This window comes from Erpetoichthys calabaricus, chromosome 4, assembly GCF_900747795.2.
Source record: "Erpetoichthys calabaricus chromosome 4, fErpCal1.3, whole genome shotgun sequence".
NCBI classification, from domain to species: domain Eukaryota; kingdom Metazoa; phylum Chordata; class Cladistia; order Polypteriformes; family Polypteridae; genus Erpetoichthys; species Erpetoichthys calabaricus.
In genome coordinates this window covers 125,603,961-125,625,011 of record NC_041397.2, presented here as the reverse complement: position 1 = coordinate 125,625,011, position 21,051 = coordinate 125,603,961, and the positions used below count along the sequence as shown (strand labels likewise).

General features: G+C 37.4%; 1 protein-coding gene across 1 annotated transcript; it reads left to right on the top strand.

The window, feature by feature from the left end:
• The first annotated feature begins 2,453 nt into the window (after window positions 1-2,453).
• Window positions 2,454-7,519, top strand: LOC127527543 (uncharacterized). The gene is made up of 3 exons (XM_051926614.1): window positions 2,454-2,561; window positions 3,359-3,427; window positions 6,575-7,519. Exons 2-3 carry the CDS (start codon window positions 3,425-3,427, stop codon window positions 7,517-7,519), a joined length of 948 nt encoding a protein of 315 aa, XP_051782574.1. The 5' UTR covers window positions 2,454-2,561; window positions 3,359-3,424.
• The last annotated feature ends 13,532 nt before the right edge of the window (window positions 7,520-21,051 follow it).

The following is a 21,051-nucleotide window of genomic DNA, read 5'->3' as shown; positions in this document are numbered from 1 at the left end:
TCAAGCTGTCTCAAAAGGTAGAAAGTGTCAAGTGGGTGTGTTGAACAGCAGCATGCATGTACTATAAATGCAGTAGGTTTCAGCTAGAATAGTTAATTTTGAATGCATTTGTAATTAAGATCATAAACTGGGTGCTACTGATTATTACACAGTTGGCAGGAACTGAATACTATTGCAAGAGGTCACTAACCTGTGTCTTCTAGTGTTTTAGACTTTGCCAAGGATTTCTGAAGATAAAAGAGTCCTGAAAACATGGAAACTATGGACAAATGTACTGCCCATAGTTCATGTTTTGCTTTCTTTTTCTTAAGTATGACAAGTGAAAAGTAAGATTATGATAAATAATTTGTATGTCTTTATTTGTAACTTATAACACTAATGTATATCATTGATAAGAACAGCAATGGTTTGATGGTTAAGAACCCCTTCCCCTTTTAGGAATGAGTCTTTCTAATTTTACGACAGGGTTGGGGGAAGTGCCTAAAATAAGTCTGGCAAATGTTTCTCTGCAGGACTCTCTCAATCAACCCCCATAGGAAAGCCATTCTACTGAGCTGGCAAGAATCAGCTGAGCAAATGGTTTTGAGGGCAGGTGGTATTGTGTGCCCCATTGGTCTGAAGTCTGGCTGTTTGGAATTGGCTTGTATCAGAAGCCTTTAAGTACCATGATGCCCTATTGGCTGTAGGGTGTGGACAGAGAATCTATAAATCTGCTTGCTTTACCCCTCTCTCTCTCGTACGAACTGATGAAAGAGCATCTAACACACCATGAACTAATAAGGACAACACAAGGAAGAGCACAGCACGGCAGCCATATTGAGACAGGCATGCGGCCTGTTCTGAAGAAAGCTGACCAAAAATGAGGACTTAACTGGAGACATTTAAAGTAACATACAAGTCTGTGTGACGCCTGAAACTACACATCAACATTTATCAGGTTGTTTGGTTGCCAATATTCAAAATTACTTTGCTTATTGTTATTATTTATGAATATTATCAAAAATACATTATTTAAATTGTAACTGAACTCCTGCTTGTCTTTTACTACACCTAATTGCCTGAGGTTATAAATGTAGAAGGGAAGGCGGGGAGAAGTTATATGGTATAATACCTTAGAAACAGTGGTAAGTCTGTGAGATTTGAGGCACTCTGACAAAGGCTACGTATTAATAAGACAAAAGGGGAAAGTAGAGTAATATGGAGCTCTACCAAGACAAAACAGTAGATAAAAAGGCATGTATTTAATGTGGTTTTCTGACACATAAAACTGCATTTTATTATTACTGTTTTTATATTACTATAACTCAGTGTTACAAAAGTTTTTTAATAAATACAAATGTGGCAACAACTCTTCAATGAAGTACTGTAAGTAAAATAAAAGTGTACCTGAATTTAAAATTTTTTATCTTGTTATTTACATTTTTTGCATTGCTTACAGTACTTTCATCCACTTAAAGGTGCTGATTTTTTTGTCTTTGTGCTTCCTTTTGTTTGAGTGTGTGATTCTTGTATTTTATTCTTCTTTCTTCTATTCAGAATACAAATACATCCAATAAAATGAGTATTTGTTGGTTTTATATGATTTTTCATACATATCACTGTTTGTATTTTCAGATTATAGTACTTGATGTTTGTTGCCTCCCCCACAACATATGTCAAAACATATCTGTGGGTTCCACTTTAAGTTAATGGTGTTAGAGCAGTTGATTGATATTACTGCAATGATTTTGCTCTTGATGGACTTTATTCATGCTGTGGCAAGTGGCTGGGGGCGGTACCCAGCTGGGACACCTGGAAGGACCGGGAGAGGGACTAGGCCTCCTCCGGACCACGAGAGGGCAGCCGTCCTGGTTGGTATGGGGACCACGGGAACAGAGCATGGAAGCTCAACCCTATAGGGGCCCTTGGTCACCGCTAGGGGGAATCCAGATGCCTGAAGAGCCCTGGCCATCAGTACTTCCGCCACACCAGGAAGTGCCACCGGAAGTTCATCAGGAGGCACTTGGAGCACATCCAGGTGACCATAAAAGGGGCTGCCTCCCTCCATTCGATAGCTGAATTCGGGTGGAAGTGGATGTGGCTCGGAGGAGAGGAGTGGAGGCGGTCAGGAAGAGAGAAAGGCATTGTGTGAGGCATGGACTAAGGATGATTGGTGTGGGGGCACTGGGTTGTGCGTACACTTGTATATAAATAATGTATAATAAACGTGTTTGGGTTTGAACCATCGGTGTCTGCCTGTCTGTGTCCGGGCTGCTTTCCACACTCAAAAAAATCAACTAGGGCATGTGTTTGATTAGCAAAGTAGTAATATGTTTACATTACATGAATAAATCATTTTTATGTTCATTAAATGCTTCATTCTTTTTTGTTGAACATGACTCAAAGAAAATTCTGATGAGTTAAATTCATTCATGGCAATCCAATGAGAATGAGGTCCATCAAACCAATGGCTCGATATCATCAGCTATTGCGCATGCTCCACGCCCACCAGATGCGGAAAAGTCCGTTGAGACGTTAATGAGCGCGCGTGGAGTGAATCCTTTGGCATACTTGACAGTGAGGTAAGTAATTCACATATCTCTTTTAGGTTAGTAGTGTGAGAAATAAATAGTAGTTTTTAGAAATATCTGAGTTATTTTAGTAAGTTTTATTTTGTTGCTGTCGACTTTGAATGAGGTGTGTTTCTTCGTTATCTGCATGGTTTGATAAAATGATTTACCAGTGGAGTTTGATGACTTTGAGGAGCACGATATAGAGGAGAGTGTGTCACGATATAGCGGAGAGTGAGCCAGAATGTTTTCACATGTAATTCGGGTGAATTAGAATTTCGCTAATTGTTGCAACAGTGCAAAGACTAACGAGGAGATTTTGGTAAGTGTTGTTTTTCGTTTCTGTGGACTTTGAATGAGATGTGTTTCATGGTTACCTGCGTGGTTAGGACTGTTTTATCTCTGGGGTTTACTTATGGCGTGTGCTGACTTTGAGGAGCGCGATGTCGGCGGGAAAGCCGTGTAGAGCTGTAATTTCTTCTAAACGGTTTTGGTGATTTTGAAGTGTTTTATGATGCTCTACCTGAAATTGCTGTTTTTGTCAGTGGAGTTTGGTGCCTTTGAGGAGTGCACTATAGTGGGGGACAACAGCATTAATTTCATGTGCATTTTCTTTTTCTATAATATCCGCACTTAGTTTTTGAATTCAGAATTATTTAGGTGGAATATTGTTCGGGTCATTGTTTCTGTGCTCTCTGGTGCTCTGCATTAAGGCTAGCAGTCTTCACATTTCAGTGTATGTAGATATTAACACAAATTCATCAGAGTAATAACTACTTTAATCTCTCTATATATTTTTTTCCCACCAGAAATACATCACAAAATAAAGCCACATCCCCATGCTCTGAGATTCTTTTGCACCTCCTCAACAATACATGGTAAGTTCATATGTTTGTCCTATTATTTTGTATCTGTTATTTAGTTGGCATTATGCAGAAGTTTAATCCCCCTGACCCAAACCCGGCCTGCGTTTGGTATATTATCGTTTGCTAATGCATATTTCTTTTTCTATCAGTGATGTGTATGTGGCAGTGCAAACATTGTGTCACCAGAGAGAGAAGTAGGTACAAATTACTTAGCATTATAAACTACATCATCATTATGGAATAGGCCAACATTATCTGTGCATATATATAAATTGTCCGTGCACATTCAAGACATGGAGTGGACTGAACACTCATGTCTATAAAGCTTATTCATCTCAGTTTACGCAGACAGCTTCCAGTTCAGTAACTTTTAAATGTGAGTTATGTGAATGCAGTGACGTCTTCTCGGAGAAAGATTTTTTTGTCCATATTGGAACACATCTGCGAAGTAATGAGACAGTTAGTTGTGTGTTTCTTGGTTGCCCTTTCAAGACAAATATTTACAATACATTTTATACACACAAAAAGAGGAAGCATCATCCACACACACTTAAAGATTTTAAAGCCAGTGTAGTTACACTTGTGGACCCGGTTCAAGTGTCAGAGTCCTCTGATAATGTAAGGGCTAGCTGTTCTGCAGATGTATCCTATGGTGAATTTGAAAGTGAGTCAGTGACAGAAAGTGATTATAGTGCTGTTGAAAATCAGCCAGAACTAATTGAACGGAAAATAGCAGTAATATTGTTGAAATTAGAACATATATTTCATGTTCCAGCAAAAGGAGTAGATGAGTTATTAGAGGAGTTACATTTTCTGTTAAGTTCAGCTAGTGCGCCTCTCACAAAGCGTACAATTACAGAAATTTTCAAAAGCCATAACCTCCATATTGGTCAGGCTGTTATTGAAGATCTTGCCGATTCTGTGTGTGTTTCTAACCCTGTGGCTAAAATTTTGGGAAAGTGTGGTCCTCTTGCCAGTTCTTATAAAAGAAAACTATACTACACACTAAATTTTAGGGTTTAGAGTATTTTTTATCTAAAGACCAAAGGAAGTCATTTCAGTACATCCCTTTATTACAGTTATTGCAGGAAATACTGAGTCACAATAAATTATTGGATAGAGTGATTGAAGAACAAATAGCTCAAGAAAATGGAGAGAATCTGAATCAGCGGGTTTACAGATCTTTTCGAGATGGTGAGCATTATAAAAGAAATAGCTTTTCAGCTGTTGAGAATTTCCATAAACCTTTATATTGACGATTTTGAGGTTTGTAATCCTCTTGGGACCTCACGCAAAAAGCATAAGCTTTGTGGTGTATATTGGGTCTTGGGCAATTTACCTCCTGGCTCTCATTCAGCCCTCTCATCCATTTATCTGGCAGTCCTTTGTAAAAGTGAAGATTTGAGGACATTTGGGTTTGAAAAAGTCTTGGATCCACTTTTGAAAGATCTGGTGATTTTGGAGCAACATGGTGTGCTTATCAGTCAGTTGAACGAGTGTATTAAAGGAACTGTGAGTTGCATCATAGCTGACAACCTAGGAGCCCATGGGCTGGGAGGTTTTGTAGAAAATTTTTCTGCTGAATACATCTGCAGATTCTCTACAGCTAAAAAATCTGAAATAAAGTCAGTGACTGCTGGTGTTTTTGAGCGTAGAACACTGGAACTTCATGAAGTCCATTTGAAGCGTGCACTAGAAACAGCAAGTGCGTGTTGTGGAGTTAAACGGGATTGTATTTTGAGTAAGAATCTGAGCCATTTTCATGTCACTGCAGGCTACCCTCCAGATGTAGCACATGATCTGTTAGAGGGCATAATACCCGTGGAGCTTGCTCATTGTTTTTCTCTTTTAATCTCTAAAAAGTATTTAACCTTAGAAAAACTTAACAACTTGATCCAAAATTTTGAGTACAAATGGGCAGATAAAACCAATCGGCCTCACGCAATACCACAGGCTTTCTCAGTAAAAAAAAGCATTGGTGGAAATGCACACGAAAATTGGTCTCTACTTCGATTATTGCCTCTAATTATTGGTCCACTTGTTCCAGAGGATGAACCTGCATGGAATATTGTTTTGGATCTGAAGGACATTGTGGAGCTTGTTGTAGCCCCTGTCCAGTCTGATGAGTCTATTTCATACCTTGAGTGTAAAATCAGTGAACATCGCCAGAGATACCAAGAACTTTTTCCAAACAACAGTCTTCTCCCTAAACATCATTATTTGGAGCACTACCCTGCTCTGATTCGGCTCTTTGGGCCTCTTGTCCACAAATGGACAATGAGATTTGAAGCGAAACATAGGTTTTTTAAACAGATTGCTCGCCATACCAACTGTTTTAAAAACATACCCCTCACACTTGCCAGAAAACATCAGCTAATGATTGCCTCTGACTTGCACTCTTCTGACCATAGGACACCTTTAATGGTAACTGCTGTCTCATCAGTACCAATTGATATTCTGCAAAGTGACATTGCAATAGCTATTAAGCAAAGATTACCAGATGAAACTGATGTCCATATTACAAAAAGTGCGTCATACAATGACATGAACTACAACAAAGGAATGATAGTTGTCCATGGGCAATTATTTGGTCTGCCAGAGTTTGCAGAAATTCTGCAGATTTTTATTTTGACTGGCAGGATATACTTTTTTGTGAAAAAGTTCTCTGCTTGGTATCGAGAGCACTTCAGAGCTTTTGAACTTGACATGTCACATGTGAGAGAGGTGTCTCTCATTGAGCATGGGGAACTACTCGATGACTACCTGTTAGCTGCCTATTCAGTGGGAGGCCTGCGTCTGGTTACTCTGAAGAGACACACTAACTTGCAGGGTAAACAGGAGTAATGTTTGTAAGTATTTTCCTACTGTATCACCTGGTACTGTAAATAATAAATCATGCTTTGCAGACCAGCTGCTACTTAATTTATTGGGAATTGACTGTAGATTTTTTTAAACTAATGTCATTAACTAAAAGAATCCAAGACAAATCTGGAAAATGCACTATTCACCTGTCCTTTTCCAGTTACAATTTCCTAGGTGACATCATCAAATTATTGTTGATTGCCTTAATTGTTGACATTAGAATTTGACCCATATATACTCACACTCACACAATATTCAATGAGTGCATCTTTATTTATTTTTTAAATAATTTTCCAGATCAACATGATGGCCCAGCCCATAAGACTGAGGATCATACTTGGAGAAAATGATGCCAGGAAACTAATTTTACCAGCGGGGATATCAGACTCCATTGAGGAATTGTGCCAGGAAATAAAGACTAATTTTGGAGTGGAACAGGATTTTCGCCTTCAATATCAAGATCCTGATTTTGGAAATGAGTTCATAAACCTGACTTCGATCTCTGAAATCAATGATAAAGCAACTTTAAAGGTTGTATACTTATATACTCTACAGTTACAAAGTTTTACAGAAGATGAAGAAATGACAGGTCAACCTGTTGCAGTCCAGAGTCCAACACATTCCTTTTCAAGCTCTTCAGCAGACACGGATAATACAAAGCCTGCTTCATCGTCAGGTTCATCGCCATCTGCAAGGCTGTCAGTGTGGCCAAGTGTCTTCACAGTCCCTCGTTTTAGCTATGAGGCCGAACTGCAACTTGAAAAGGCCAACGCTGAGTTCAGTGCTGGTGGAACTCATTTGACCCACTCACCAAAACTGAAATCCCACCTTTTAGAAAGACTGGCTGAAGAAATAATTAAATTTAAAGTCTATCCAACTGACAATGACCTGAATGAAGTTGCAGAAGCCTTTGTGAAAAAGCATCCTTGTCTGAGGGAGCAGGGATCCTTCAATGGCTGCTATGGTTGGAAGATTAGCCTCAAGTATAAAATGGCCAATCTCCGGACCAAACTCAGAAGCCTGGGCTGTGCTGAGGTGATGGTAAATTCACTAAAGAACAAGGCCCAAGACAAAAGTCAGGCAGTGTTGAATGTGAAAAAGCCTAGAAGGGCAGAAGTCAATTATTGTCCGCAGTATCCAAAAGGAGAAACCACTGACAGTCTTGAAAAGGAGAGAATTGCACTGCTTTCAGAGATTCAGAAGAGAAACAATGACCATATAGTGACAATGAAAATGGAGTAAGACTTTCTCATACAGAAGGCAAGAAGTTATTCAAGGACAGCCCTTGATTGCAGACTTCAAAAGCAGATGGCCAACTCTGTTCACTCAGAAAGAGGTGCATGTCCTATATGTAAGGCTTTATGCCCCAAGAATGTGTTATATAGTGATGACCAGTTGTTTGTTTCTTCACTAATATTGATATAATATTGTGATCAAACAGCTAATAATTCCTGGTATGTCCTTTCTCTGTTGCATGTTGTGTTCTAACAGTGCAAGTCATAAGTGCATTGTTCATGTTTTTCAGATCGACAAGGAATTCCTGCGCATATCGACTGTACCACTGCTATCTACATTCTTTTCTGAGATAGACAGGTACACTCCACGCATGATGGAGATCTTTCGATGCAAAGGTGGGGTGGATGGAAGAAAAATGAGACATATCATGATGGCCGTCTCCAAGGTTTGTGTTAAAATGGTTAGACCTGTGCTTATGAAGTACTTTTTAGGCCCATATCACGAAAATTTCATGAGCAGAAATATCTATACATATGGTAGGCAAAAGTCCTAAGATGTTTTTACCTAATCAAACACTTAATCATATTGTTATACCAATTGCATAAGCGTCAGTCTGAGATTAATAAGTAATTGATAAAATCATATGGTTAATTTTAAAACAGTAGTGTGTGTGGTTGCCTTATTTTGTGTCTGATGTGGTTGAGATAGATGAGTACTTGCCTTTTGGTCTCCTCCGACCTAAGTATTGTCTACCATAGTTCTTTTTTCAAACTGCTGCCTAAAAGCTAAATATTCTCATAATGGATTCCCTTTTTACCCCAGGATGACACAATACATTCAAGACGAGCATGCTTCCTCAAGTCCTTGTGCGTCTACCTGAACGAAGACCACGAGAAACTTATGAAGGAATACACAGTGATTTACATTCACAACGTGTGACAAAGATGTAGACTTACAGCACATTTCATTCACACATTTACTTGTGTGTTATGTAATTAACTGCAGGAGTTATGAGTAATAAATTTGAAATATGAAACAGCAAAATGTGACACCCTGTACGACTAAAACATAATGTAATTTGTCCTTGTTTTTGTTTCATGTCAAATTTCTGAGGTTGGAAATTAGAGACATAGAATTTAGAATTTGGTAAACATATCAGTTTCTAAAACAATATTATTTTAATATATTTTGTACAGAGCTGGGCAAGTGTTGTAAATAATTCATGCATATGGATAAAATGCCCCACCTAGTTCCTCTAGGAAATTGCAGATGGGCTTTGAATGTTGTGTAGGCAATGGTAGGCCACTTACAGTATATGCAATTGTCTTTATGTGGTTGACTGAGCTCTTTTATAGCGATCATTGGTCTCTGTTACTTCCTTCTTTATTTCTACAGTTAATTCTCTCATTGCGCACTGGGATGTCCAAGCTTAGATTTCACTTTTTACTATTTGGTGCATCTGTGTTATTCTTGTACATCTCTAATTGAACTGAGTACATTTTTTTAGTCATAAAATTGGAAATGTTTTTATAATGTTATGATCAGCAATCAGCATTTTTTTTGCACCAATATCTAGTCTCAAACAAATGTATTTATTATCATATTTTACTTCACAGAACACTGAGGCCAACACTGAAGCCATGGAGCAAACTGTGATGGGAGTGTATGTCATACAGCAGGAGGGTGCAGAGCCTGGAGATGACCCAGAGAATATTGGTGTCCTGATTGAAGGTGTGGAGGTTCTCAATGGTTTGAGGAGCATCACGATTGCTTGTGCTCTGTTATTTGGACTGATATACTGTCTGAACCTAAGCTACCCACCGGAACTCAAATGCACTTTTGAAGTCTTGCAAAAAATTATCATGAATTTGGATGGGCAGAGGTTGTCATCCAAGGCACAGCTCCTAAAAAACAAGCTAATGGGGTGAATGAGCTTGAAACAGACTCATGGGAGCCAGATATTTTTCCATATCTCTGCAATGCAGATTGTTTTGTGTTTAACTTTGAAAGGTCAAAATTACAAAATTATAAAAATGTTTAGAAGCACTATTTGGTTTGGTCAGTAGACTTAAGACAAAGATTGTTGGCTCATAAGTTAATGTCTCATACACTTACAGTGTAAACAGCGATTTTACCACATCGACAATTGTTACAAAGTCAAATGTACACACTGGTTTTCAAAAATTGTTTCTAAGTGGAGCAGTCATACTCGAACTTGAACACACATTGAATGCTTTCTGCACATGTAAATAGACTACATTAATGGATACAGCCTGATTAAAACGGAGCACTAATTTACAAAGATTTGACATCTCAAGTTAACAAAAGGTATGCAAGCAACATTACAATAATGTTTCATTTCTTTTGATTTATTTTTTGCAATGCAAGTGTTGAATGTTATAACAGTGCTTAAAATGGTGTTAAAATGCATATTGTTGGTTCCAATGCATATTTTATTACATTTTTACAAGTAAGTTTAATCTGAATTGTTGCACTTAGAATTTTTAAACTTAAAATGACAAGTTGCACACAAATCCCAAAAGATTGCTTTAGGGCTGTTATTTTTTGTTGGCAAAATATTCTGCATTTGTTGAACGTTAAACCTTATATGACAGAAGTGCCCACATTTTGAAGGACTATTTCTGAACGGTTATTTCCCACACATTTCCACAATATGGCAGCATTGACATGACGATGATAGTTAAGATCTGGTGTAATGTTTAGTCTACGGGAAGTCAGCATGTCTTCATTGTTCTGGAAGTTCTGTAATCTCCTACATGCATTGCTGTTAATGAAAGATTCTAAATGTACCCGTTATTTACTCAGCTCAGCTTGATCTCTTAGCTTTGAACCACCCCTAAGAAGAGTGTGGTTGCAATTTGGACTATTGATTTAAATTCTTGGGTGGTATGAAGAAAGTTATTGAGCCCAGTGGGTTGGTGCTAATAAGTTTAGTATGAGATGGTTGAAGGGGAGAAAGCTGGGCTGAACTGGGATCCTTACAGTTGTTTTAAGAATATTAGAGCAAAATAAAAGAGATGGTTTTGCAAGCTATCCTTTATGTATGTTTCAGTAATTGAATTAAAATTGTTTACATAAGCAATAAAAAACACTAACTGAAACAAGTTTGATGTGAGTATTACAGACAAAAGCTACATTACTTTATTCAACAAGATTAACATTGGTGTAACAGACAAAACATTTACTAGTTCATATAACATGGCTGACTTTTGTTGTGCCAAAGTGTTTAATCAATATAAAATCAATTTAAATGAATTTAATTAGACTAACTTGGTACAAACATGTTAATTTAATAAAATCAAAATTAATTGAATGTAAATGTTAATATTATGTTACACTTACAAACATGGGTGGTGTTGAAACAACACTATCAAGAAGGATTGATATAACATGATTTATTTAGATGGAATATAAGTGGCAAGATAAAATTACGTTCATCCAATGAATTATTTTTTTGAGTGCACAATGTATTTCTGAAGACAGTTAATAGTATAAAGAGTGCTTTAACTTTTTATTTCCTTACAGAATTCTTAAGAGGTCTTACAAATGGCCATGCTTGTTTATAAGTATGCATATTTATTACTGCTAAGCTTTCAGTAAAGCTGATGTTGTATTTTCTTTTCAAAGCAGTAGGTAGGTTTAATGATTTATGATGTCGCATTCTCATGCTTAGTTATGCATATTATTGCCTTGCTCATATTATTGGCTTGTTTTTAAATATTTTTAGAAGAGGAAAATTCAATTAATTTGAGCATACTTTCACTAAATTGAGGTACTGGTATATGTAAGAAAGAAAAAATACACAAGTTCAAGATGAAAAGGCACCAAAGGTTATCTCTTTAATTACCCAGGGATCTGATCTTCAGGCAAGGTTGAAATAAAGGAGTCTCAAGAAATAAGGGCTAGGTGAAACATAAGAAAAATCCGTTATAGCATTTTGCAGGCCTTTATAAACAAACTGAGAATACATTACTAGCTGTGGAAATATGTAGAACTGACCAAAGGAAATTAAATCACATTACATAGCAATACATCACATTCTCTAATCCAGCTGAGGGTGATGGGGTTTGGTTCTGTGGTGTTTCTTAGTAGCATCAGCTACAAGTCAGGAAACAGCCCTGGACAGGGCACAATTTCAGCAATACAATACAATACAATACAATTTATTTTTGTATAGCCCAAAATCACACAAAAAGTGCCGCAATGGGCTTTAACAGGCCCTGCTTCTTGACAGCCCCCCAGCCTTGACTCTCTAAGAAGACAAGGAAAAACTCCCAAAAAAACCCATATAGGGTAAAAATGGAATAAACCTTGGGAAAGGCAGTTCAAAGAGAGATCCCTTTCCAGGTAGGTTGGGTGTGCAATGGGTGTCAAAAAGAAGGGGGCCAATACAATACACAGAACAGAACAAATCCTCAATACAGTATAAAAATAAAATTTTTACAAGTACGGAGCAGTATTTAACAGTAGATGATATCACGTAATATGATCTGGATTTGTTTAGAGTCCTGGAGACCTCAGCCATCAAGCTGCCTCCCTCATTTGTCCATTCCACAGCTGAAACAGCACTGGGCCAGCCAATCCAATGAAAGGACCCCTCTACCCCACCCTCTACCCCACGATTCCTATGATCCTCCATCAGGGATATCTTTACCTTAGGTAAAACAATTTGGCAGGTGGGCTGTGGCACCAAATGCCACATTTGAGTACCAAGAAGAGAAACAGAATAGGTGAGGGTTAGTAACAAATTATAACTATCATGTTACTTATGTTTTAGTGCTAATGACTAACAACAGAGATGTAGTCTGTACAGTTAATCAGCAGCTCTAGTCAGGATATGTTAAACTGAAGTAGTGAGTCTTCAGCCGGGATTTAAAAGCTGAGATCGAAGGGGCATCTCTTATAGTAGCAGGCAGACCATTCCACAGTTTAGGGGCCCTGTAACTAAAAGCTCGACCTCCCACTGGGCCCAATCACACACTCACACTGCGCCAATCTGGAATACCAAGATTGACTTAAAAATGCAATTAGAAAAGCTAATTACTGCATATATAGAAATAGTTTGCCTCATTAGGTCAAAGTTACAATATTGATAAAGACATAATACCAAAAATCATGCAAAATTTTGATAATGAATTCAGTTTCTTAGCAATGCAATAAGTATTTTCATTACACATTCACAGAGATGGATTTGTATAACTTTTTTGAAACTAAATCATAATTTTCTATATATTTACCTGGCTCCTCATCTTTAGTGATGTGGAAGGAAAACAGGAGTATCCAAATGTAACCTACACAAACATAGGAAGAACATGAACACTCCACACAGACAATGATCAGCCACAGCATTTGAACCCAGGAACGACGAGGCAGCAGCACTAGGTACTATGCTAATGTGCTGCCAGTCTAAGAAAATTATTCATATTCTATATTCTAATTAAGTAAATTATCATACCGTTTGTCATAAATTGCAGTGGTCCGTGAACTTCCTAGTTTAGTTACATTTACTCAAACAATTCCAAAGTGTGAAAAGAGAAAACAATTGAGCATATTAATTAGACAGAGTGTTCTGAACATTCAAGTAAAGATAAGTGTTGAGCTGATCACCCACATGGTGTTAAGATGACTCAAATGAATGGAGTGGTGGCCGGACAGACCTGGCAGAGCAAAATGGTTAAGGAGGGTGTGCTGGAAATGGCTAGAATAAATTCAGAATAAGTCAAGCTTCACCTCTGGAATGGATACACCACCTTGGGATGAACTGGTTGGCGTAGAGTCCCAATCTGTGGTTCCCATCACTGCTGTCATTAAAAATCTCTGTAGCGGCAATACCCCAGGGTTGGGTGAGATATTTGTACCACAGATGCTAAAACCACTCAATATGACATTGGTGTTGCTGCTTATACTTTTCCTGAATGTTGTCTGTGAAACCTTTCTTGTCTGCTTAAAAATTTTGTTTTACTTTATGAGAGTTTTATATTTGAAAAGTTTAATTTTCAAACTTTAATTTCATGTATTCATTTGAATTTTATTTCTTTGTTTGAAAGAGCTGTTCATTCTTTTTAATTTCTTATCGTGTCACATCCTCATATTGCAATCCATTGCAAGCAGGCAATGAGTTGTTCTGGGTCCTACCTAATACAAGCTGATAAATTACGAAGATGAAGTGGCGTCATTCATGGATTCAGTTAGGAAACTCGTGCTCATGGGCAGCAAACTATTTGATATTCTGCTTTCTGACTCTTTTGTTTCAGTGATTTGTCTGTGATTATTTAATAGGATTTTTGTGGTGAATGACTTGCAATTTGTTTCTGACATTAATCACAGTTAAGCCCATTGGCTAGAAAAAATTGGTTTTGAACTCTGAAAAACATATAAATCTTTTGTCTTGAAGCTTATTTCTAAGGCTTTGAGAAAAAGATATATTTTTATTTTGTTTCTTAAGTAAATGTATATCTCTTAGTCAGATTCACAAATCATTGAGTATAATTTGGGATGATTACTTTAGAAAAGAAGGCAGTAATGGGCATTTGTGGTTTGGGTTTTCAGACCATTTTTTGTTTTTCGTGTCTTGGCATAACTGTCCAGAAGACCTGGGCAGTGCCTTGTGGGTGACAATGTGGATTCTGTTTTGTCTGTGGAATGGGAGACCAACTCTTTGTTATTTGAGAAGCCATGGACGTTTGTCAATCTTATAAGTACATGCTTTGTGGACATAAAGTATTTTATTAAAAACACAATTGTATTTTGTAGAAGTTGATAAAAGAGTATGGGGTTCCAAGAGTGCTACTGTTTGCCATTTAGACATGGCAGTAGAAAAGTGGAAGTTGTATTTGTATACTTGGTGCAAAGTGTAGTCTGCTCAGTATGGGCATTGGACTGCACCAGTTGTGTTTTTTGTCTCATTTCTTGTTTATAATTTTCTTTTTGAGAATATCAGTTTGTAGCTATAGTTTGGAAAATATCCAATTTGGGAATTTAATTATTATATATCTCTCAATTTCAGATGATATTGTTCTCATGGCCTCATGAACTACTTAGGATGAGGACTAGCACGTTCAAATCAAAGGCTGTGGTCTTCTCCTGAAAAAGATTTTCTTGTTCCATACAGGCCCCCCAGCAGAGGAGTACATGTACCTCTGTGTCTCCTTTTCCATCATAGAAATAGGTTAGCTTCAACAGTTTAGGCCTCAAGAGGATACATAGAGTGAAAGTCAGTGATTAACAATCTTTATGAAATGGCACAGTACAAATAAAGTAGCAGATCTCTCTTCCCTTTATTACAAAGGTCAATTATCAGAGGTAGTGAAAGACCAGACAAGAACAACTAGACTAATTCCTAAACTGCAAGGTATATGACTAAATATTTAAATAGTTTTAGTTTAAGCAAAAAAAATGTAAGAAGCATCTGAAATTATTAAGGGAAATAACAAGATAGACACTATCAATTTCAATTAAAATAAATTGTTAAACAAGAACACAAGAGCATAGATGGAAGCTGTTTAAGAACAAATTTTTCACTGAAGTTATAACGTACTTCTTTACAAAAGGTACAGGAGATATACAGAAAACATAATCAGGTAGTGTAGTGCAGGGGTAGGCAACGTCGGTCCTGGAGTGCCACAGTATGTGCAGGTTTTTGTTCCAACCCAGTTCCTTAACGAGAACTCAATTATTGCTGATGAAGCACATATTGCTTAAATGACATTTTAATGCTTCATTTTAGTGGTCTCGCTTGTTAAGGTTCTCCAACCTTAATTGCTTATTTCAATCTTAAACTGCTGCATTCAGTGTTTTAATTGCTCCTTATTAGCAATAAGATGTAAAACAGGGGTAGGCAATGTCGGTCCTGGTGAGCCGCAGTGGCTACAGGTTTTCATTCAACCCAATTGCTTAATTAGAAATCAATCATTGCCAATCTCAGACCTTATTTAATTTTATGGCTTGTTAGTCTGTGCAATGTAAGGCTTTTATATCGTAGATTTTTTTCCTTTCCAAGGATATCATCCAAATGATTTGAAGCCTAAAACAGATCATTTTCAGTCTGTCACATTTTTCTGTTAAGTGTTTTATTAAATCAAACCGTGCATGATGAACACACACAGATGTAATTGGAAAAAAGCAAGCTGGAGAACTGCTGGCTGCTTTGTCTTTTACATCTTATTGCTAATAAGGAGCAATTAAAACACTGAATGCAGCAGTTTAAGATTGAAATAAGCAATTAAGGTTGGAGAACCTTAACAAGCGAGACCACTAAAATGAAGCATTAAAATGTCACTTAAGCAATATGTGCTTCATCAGCAATAATTGAGTTCTCGTTAAGGAACTGGGTTGGAACAAAAACCTGCACATACTGTGGCACTCCAGGACCGACGTTGCCTACCCCTGGTGTAGTGGATAGTAATAATAATTTGAAACTTTCAGATTCCACCTGATGATTATTTGAAAAAATTAAATGAATATGCATTGCTCAACTATAGTGGGCATAACTATCTGATCTCCATTAAATTCTTAATGTTTTTAATTTTATGAGAAATAAGAAGTCAGATCTGAATATTCTTCCTTATGTCTGTGTGGGATTTTCTCTCACATCTCAATCATATAGACTTTAAAATGGTTGACAAATCTAAATCTTATTAAAGTGATTGGTGTGTGTGAGTGAGTGAGCGATGCAATGGACTGAAGAGTGTGGAGTTCCAAGAGTGCTGATTTGTCAAAAATCACTCTTTTCTGCCATTTGTTTGATGCTGTTGTGATAACTTCTGGCTTGTTAGAGGAACATACAGTTCTGCTAGGTTTGTTCAGAAAATAGATTGATAAATGAAACTTATCAATTTGGTGTTGGTATTGTTGCTAGTGGTAAACACTCAGCATGATATTGTGCAGTGTCATTATGATATAAAGAACCCTAGGACATTATGACTGAATATTACACGCCTATGCATTGCATTCTAACTCTGATGCATGTTTTTTGGGATTCCCTGCAATCTTCAGTGACTGAGGAAAGCACAGGTGAAAGCAAGACTGAAATATGAAATGTGAATAAGGAGACTGATACCCTTGAGGCAATAGTCAGACCCTCCCGGAGTTCTGAGGAGAGCCTTCCTGAGAGACATTGCAAACTGGAGGAATGCTCCAGTCACTCAAAATGAGCACGATAGTCCTCCAAGGGGTTCTCTATTAGTGAGTCTGTAGGTGGCAATAGAGGCTGACCTGAGATCCACAAGTTTTAGTACAATGTGGACAAGTGTAAATTATAACTGCCATGCTGGTTTTCTGTTTTAAAAAAAATCATTTTTGCTTTCTCATGAATGGCTTTACTATAGATGTGTCTATTAATGGCAACATAGTCCCAAGTTGTCAAAACTGTGTTTAAACTTCCTCAAAGTTATATTAGGGTTGTTTTTAATCACTTATTTTGCACATCCTGGGTGATGCTGTCTATCCTTCAATTGTAAGTACAAAACATGCTATGGTAGCTCTTCAGTGACCTCTTTAATGCAGCGAGAACTAGTGCATTACCTTTAAAGTGCTTCCCACCATTACATCTAGCATGCTCTCAGACTCTCCTCTTGCATTTTGGATGAGATTGCTTTCTCCTCTACAGAATCTAAAAACTACTTCCTAGAAACAGAGACATTCCTCGAGTTTGTAAAGTCTCTCTGGAAAGCTCTCCTCAGCACTCCAGAAGGAGCTGAATATTGTTGCAAAAGCTTCAGTCTCCTCTTTCCCATCATGTATTTTTGTCGCACTCTGTATACCCAGTTCCTTTATCCATTTTTTAAAATTAGCCCATGCTATTCAAACTTTTTAAATGACCAAAAATCTATGTTAATAAATTCAAGTCAATCAGTGTTAATAAATGAGAATGAAGAAATTATGCATACATATGAAACAATAAAACAATATACATATAAGCCATGATTTACAAATAAAGGTGCAATAAAAATGCATAAGTAATATGCCAGTTGTCTCCTATAGCAATTGCTTTTTTCTATTTCTGTAGTGAATAATGAGCTGACTCCCTCTTCAGTGTTCTTATTCAATTGTGTTCTGTACTACTGGCACATGCTGTGGTCCTCTATGACCCTAACGTGGATTAAACAAGTTTGAGAATGTTATGCTATGTTATGTTACATTAGTTAGGTGTTACATTTGTATAGTAATCACCATACCAAGGTATTTTCCAAGCCCAAAAACGAAGTGAATGTAAGTTTGTATTATGCTATTTGTTGATTGCAGAGCTCTATTTTTCATATTTGAAGTACTAGGGTGTTGTACTGTGTTAGCCATTATGAATGTAGTGAAAAGTCAAGCAAAATGACACCTTTTATTGATACATCTTGCCTGAAGAAGGGGCCTGAGTTGGCTCGAAAGCTTACATATTGTAATCTTTTCAGTTACCCAATAAAAGGTGTCATTTTGCTTGACTTTTCACATTTGAGGCAAACAGAATGAGTAGATTCAGAAAATAATTTTTTTTTTCCAAAGCTGACAAATGCATAAATGAAAACACTCGTCATAAAACTGGTGCAAGAACGATTCTGCTTTTTTGATTTGAAGAGTGGTCAACCTGCTATTTTGTTGCTAATTTGTGTGTGTTTCATTGTAGTGAGAAGTCAAGCAAAATGACACCTTTTATTGGCTAACTAAAAAGATTAGAATATGCCAGCTTTCAAGGCCTAAAGAAGGGGTCTGAGATGCCTCAAAAGCTTGCATATTTTAATCTTTTTAGTTAGCCAATAAAAGGTGTCATTTTGCTTGACTTCTCCTTCTCACTATGTCCATAATGACTAACATGGTACAACACCTTGTGTGTTTCATGAAATGATACAACTGTATTATCACTATTTTTATTCTCCTTATAAGACTAAATACCTGAAAGAAAAAAATTAAAATGTAGTACAGTATATGTTTGTAAACTTTCCATTTAAAGTAATCGAGGGGGTGACTTTTTAACCTATTTTCACACATGTTGATCAACACACATTTAACAGATTTTTATTAATTAAAAATATGGTAGTGGCTCATTGTACAGTGGGTGCCGGAACATGGAATCAATTAATTAGTTAATAAATTAATTATCATATCCAGTTCATGGACATGAGCATCTCAGCCAATCCTTACACCATCAGACACAAGGACGCTAAAGGGATGTTATTTTTTTAGTAATGGGTTTTCTACAATAGTGAAAAATAATATGTATCTGAATTACTGCTATAATTATCATTGCATAATTCAATACTACATATCTGCACCACCTTCCCACTCTCTATTGAGAACTGCGTAGAAAATTCTTTCAGGCCTCCTTCTTCATGCAAATCATTATTTCTGATTTAACCAATATGATTTGAAAAATTGACTCTTATTATTAATGCACAAAAATACACAATTACTATAGATCTATCTATCTATCTATCTAGATCTAGACATTGTCCACTCCATAGATTCTTGTCACTAGCTGAGCAGCCACACACAGGTAATATTTACTGTATATGTCTGGACTTTTTTTTTCCCATCAGAGAGGGTAAAGCCTAAAATGTTTTGTTTCTGGGACTCCAAGTGTGAAATGAGCAGCATTAAACACTTCAATGAGCACAGCTTGAAGTATTGTAGGGTGATTCATGAGAACATTAATGGTCAGGGGGATATAATATGTTTTGTTGCCCTTGAAGTTGGCTTTGACCAAAGTTCTGTTTTTGTTTCAACACAAACTAGAACTGATTATTTTGTATTACCTGTTTACATCTAATGTGCTTTTTCCTGGTTTTGTGGATAATTTAACTTATCTTTCTCTGTTCACTGTCTTTTCTTTTTAATACAGTGTAATTTTATAATGCTGTGATATTTTTTTGTGAAAGCACACTCTGTCATGGCCTTTTTTTCCATGCAATAAAAGGTCAGTCAGTCACTTTCTAACCTGCTTAATCCTGAAAAGGGTCAGGGGGGTCTGCTGGAGCCTATCCCAAATAGCATAGTGTGCAAGGCAGGAACAAAACCTGGACAGGGTGGCAGTCCATCGCAGGGCAAACACACACACACACTCATACATACACCCCAACCACACACTTGGGCCAGTTTAGCATCGCCATTTCACCTAACCTGCATATCTTTGTTCTTTTGGAGGAAGCAGGACTACCAAGAGGAAACCCAGGCAGACATGGGGACAACCTGCAAACTCAATGCAGGGAGGACACAGGACATGAACCTTGTTCCCATTACTATGTGGCAGCAGTGCTACTACTGCATCACCATGACTCTTCACAATAAAAGGCACTAAATAAAATATAAATTGATTAATTTAGATAATTTGAAAAACAAATTAACTTCTTTAACAGATAAAAAAGTAACAAAATACTCTCAAACTTAAGTTAATCCAATTCAGGATCATGGACAGTGAAACAGCTCTTAAAAGGTCACCCATCCGCCACCCTGAGGGACCACTCAGATACAAACACAGGCCCATACAGGAGCTATTTGGTACTGCTGATTTACCTATCATGCTCATCATTAGAGATGCAGTATGTAAACCCTTACAAATGCAGAAAGAACTTTGAAACTCCAAATTTTTGCTTACAGGATTTGAAGCCAGGACACTGGACCAGTGAGGCAGCTGCACTACCCACTGGAATGGCAACATAAACAGTAAGTAAGAGTAAATTGTAGGGTACAGTTACAAAAAAGCAAAAACATGTTTAATAATATTACTTAGAATATTACAAACAAACTGAATTCATTAAAATAATGTACGTATTGGGGAACTATGTTCTAGCTCAAGGTTATTGTTAGGTGCACTTAGTACAATGAAATTCTGCTCAAAACTGTGATAACAAGACAAGACCAATAGATGCATATACACATACACTTGGGAGTCAACTTCAGGCCCGTTTAATGGAAATTCCAACAAAAGACAAGGGTTGACACTATTGCATAATGCCTCTCCTCTCCTTTCTCCAGCCGACCTGACATCATTTCTGGGTGCCAGCTCCCTCAGCCTTGCTTGTCTCTTAACCGGTTCCTCCACCATCATCCTATCTTGACTTCAGACTTGTTGTAGACTTGCATCTGTGAAGAGGTTTCTGAAAATACATGATAACATTGTGTTTGCTATTTGGTTTCAGTTATATGGGGTTTATGTAGGTGGAGTGGTGGCTCTGAGGCTAGGGATTTGCACCAGCAATTGGAAGTTTGCAAGTTTGAATCCCAAAAAATACCAGAAGTGACTCTACTCCATTGGGCCTTTGAGCAAGGCCCTTAACCTGCAATTGCTCTGTCCTTGGTATGACGTTAATCTGCATCCAGCCAGCCCTGCAAGCAGGTCCTCCAACTTGCAAGGGAAAATTTGGGGGTTGGTGGCAGGATTGGCATTCCAGCCACTGTAAAAAAAACTCACACTCTTCAGTGTGGTGCTGCAGTGTCACCAGTTGCACAGCTGCACTCAGATATCAATCCAAGTGGATCGTCGTGTGGTGGGTGAGGCAATGCGGTGTAATCAGCTCATGCTCCCAACCTCAATA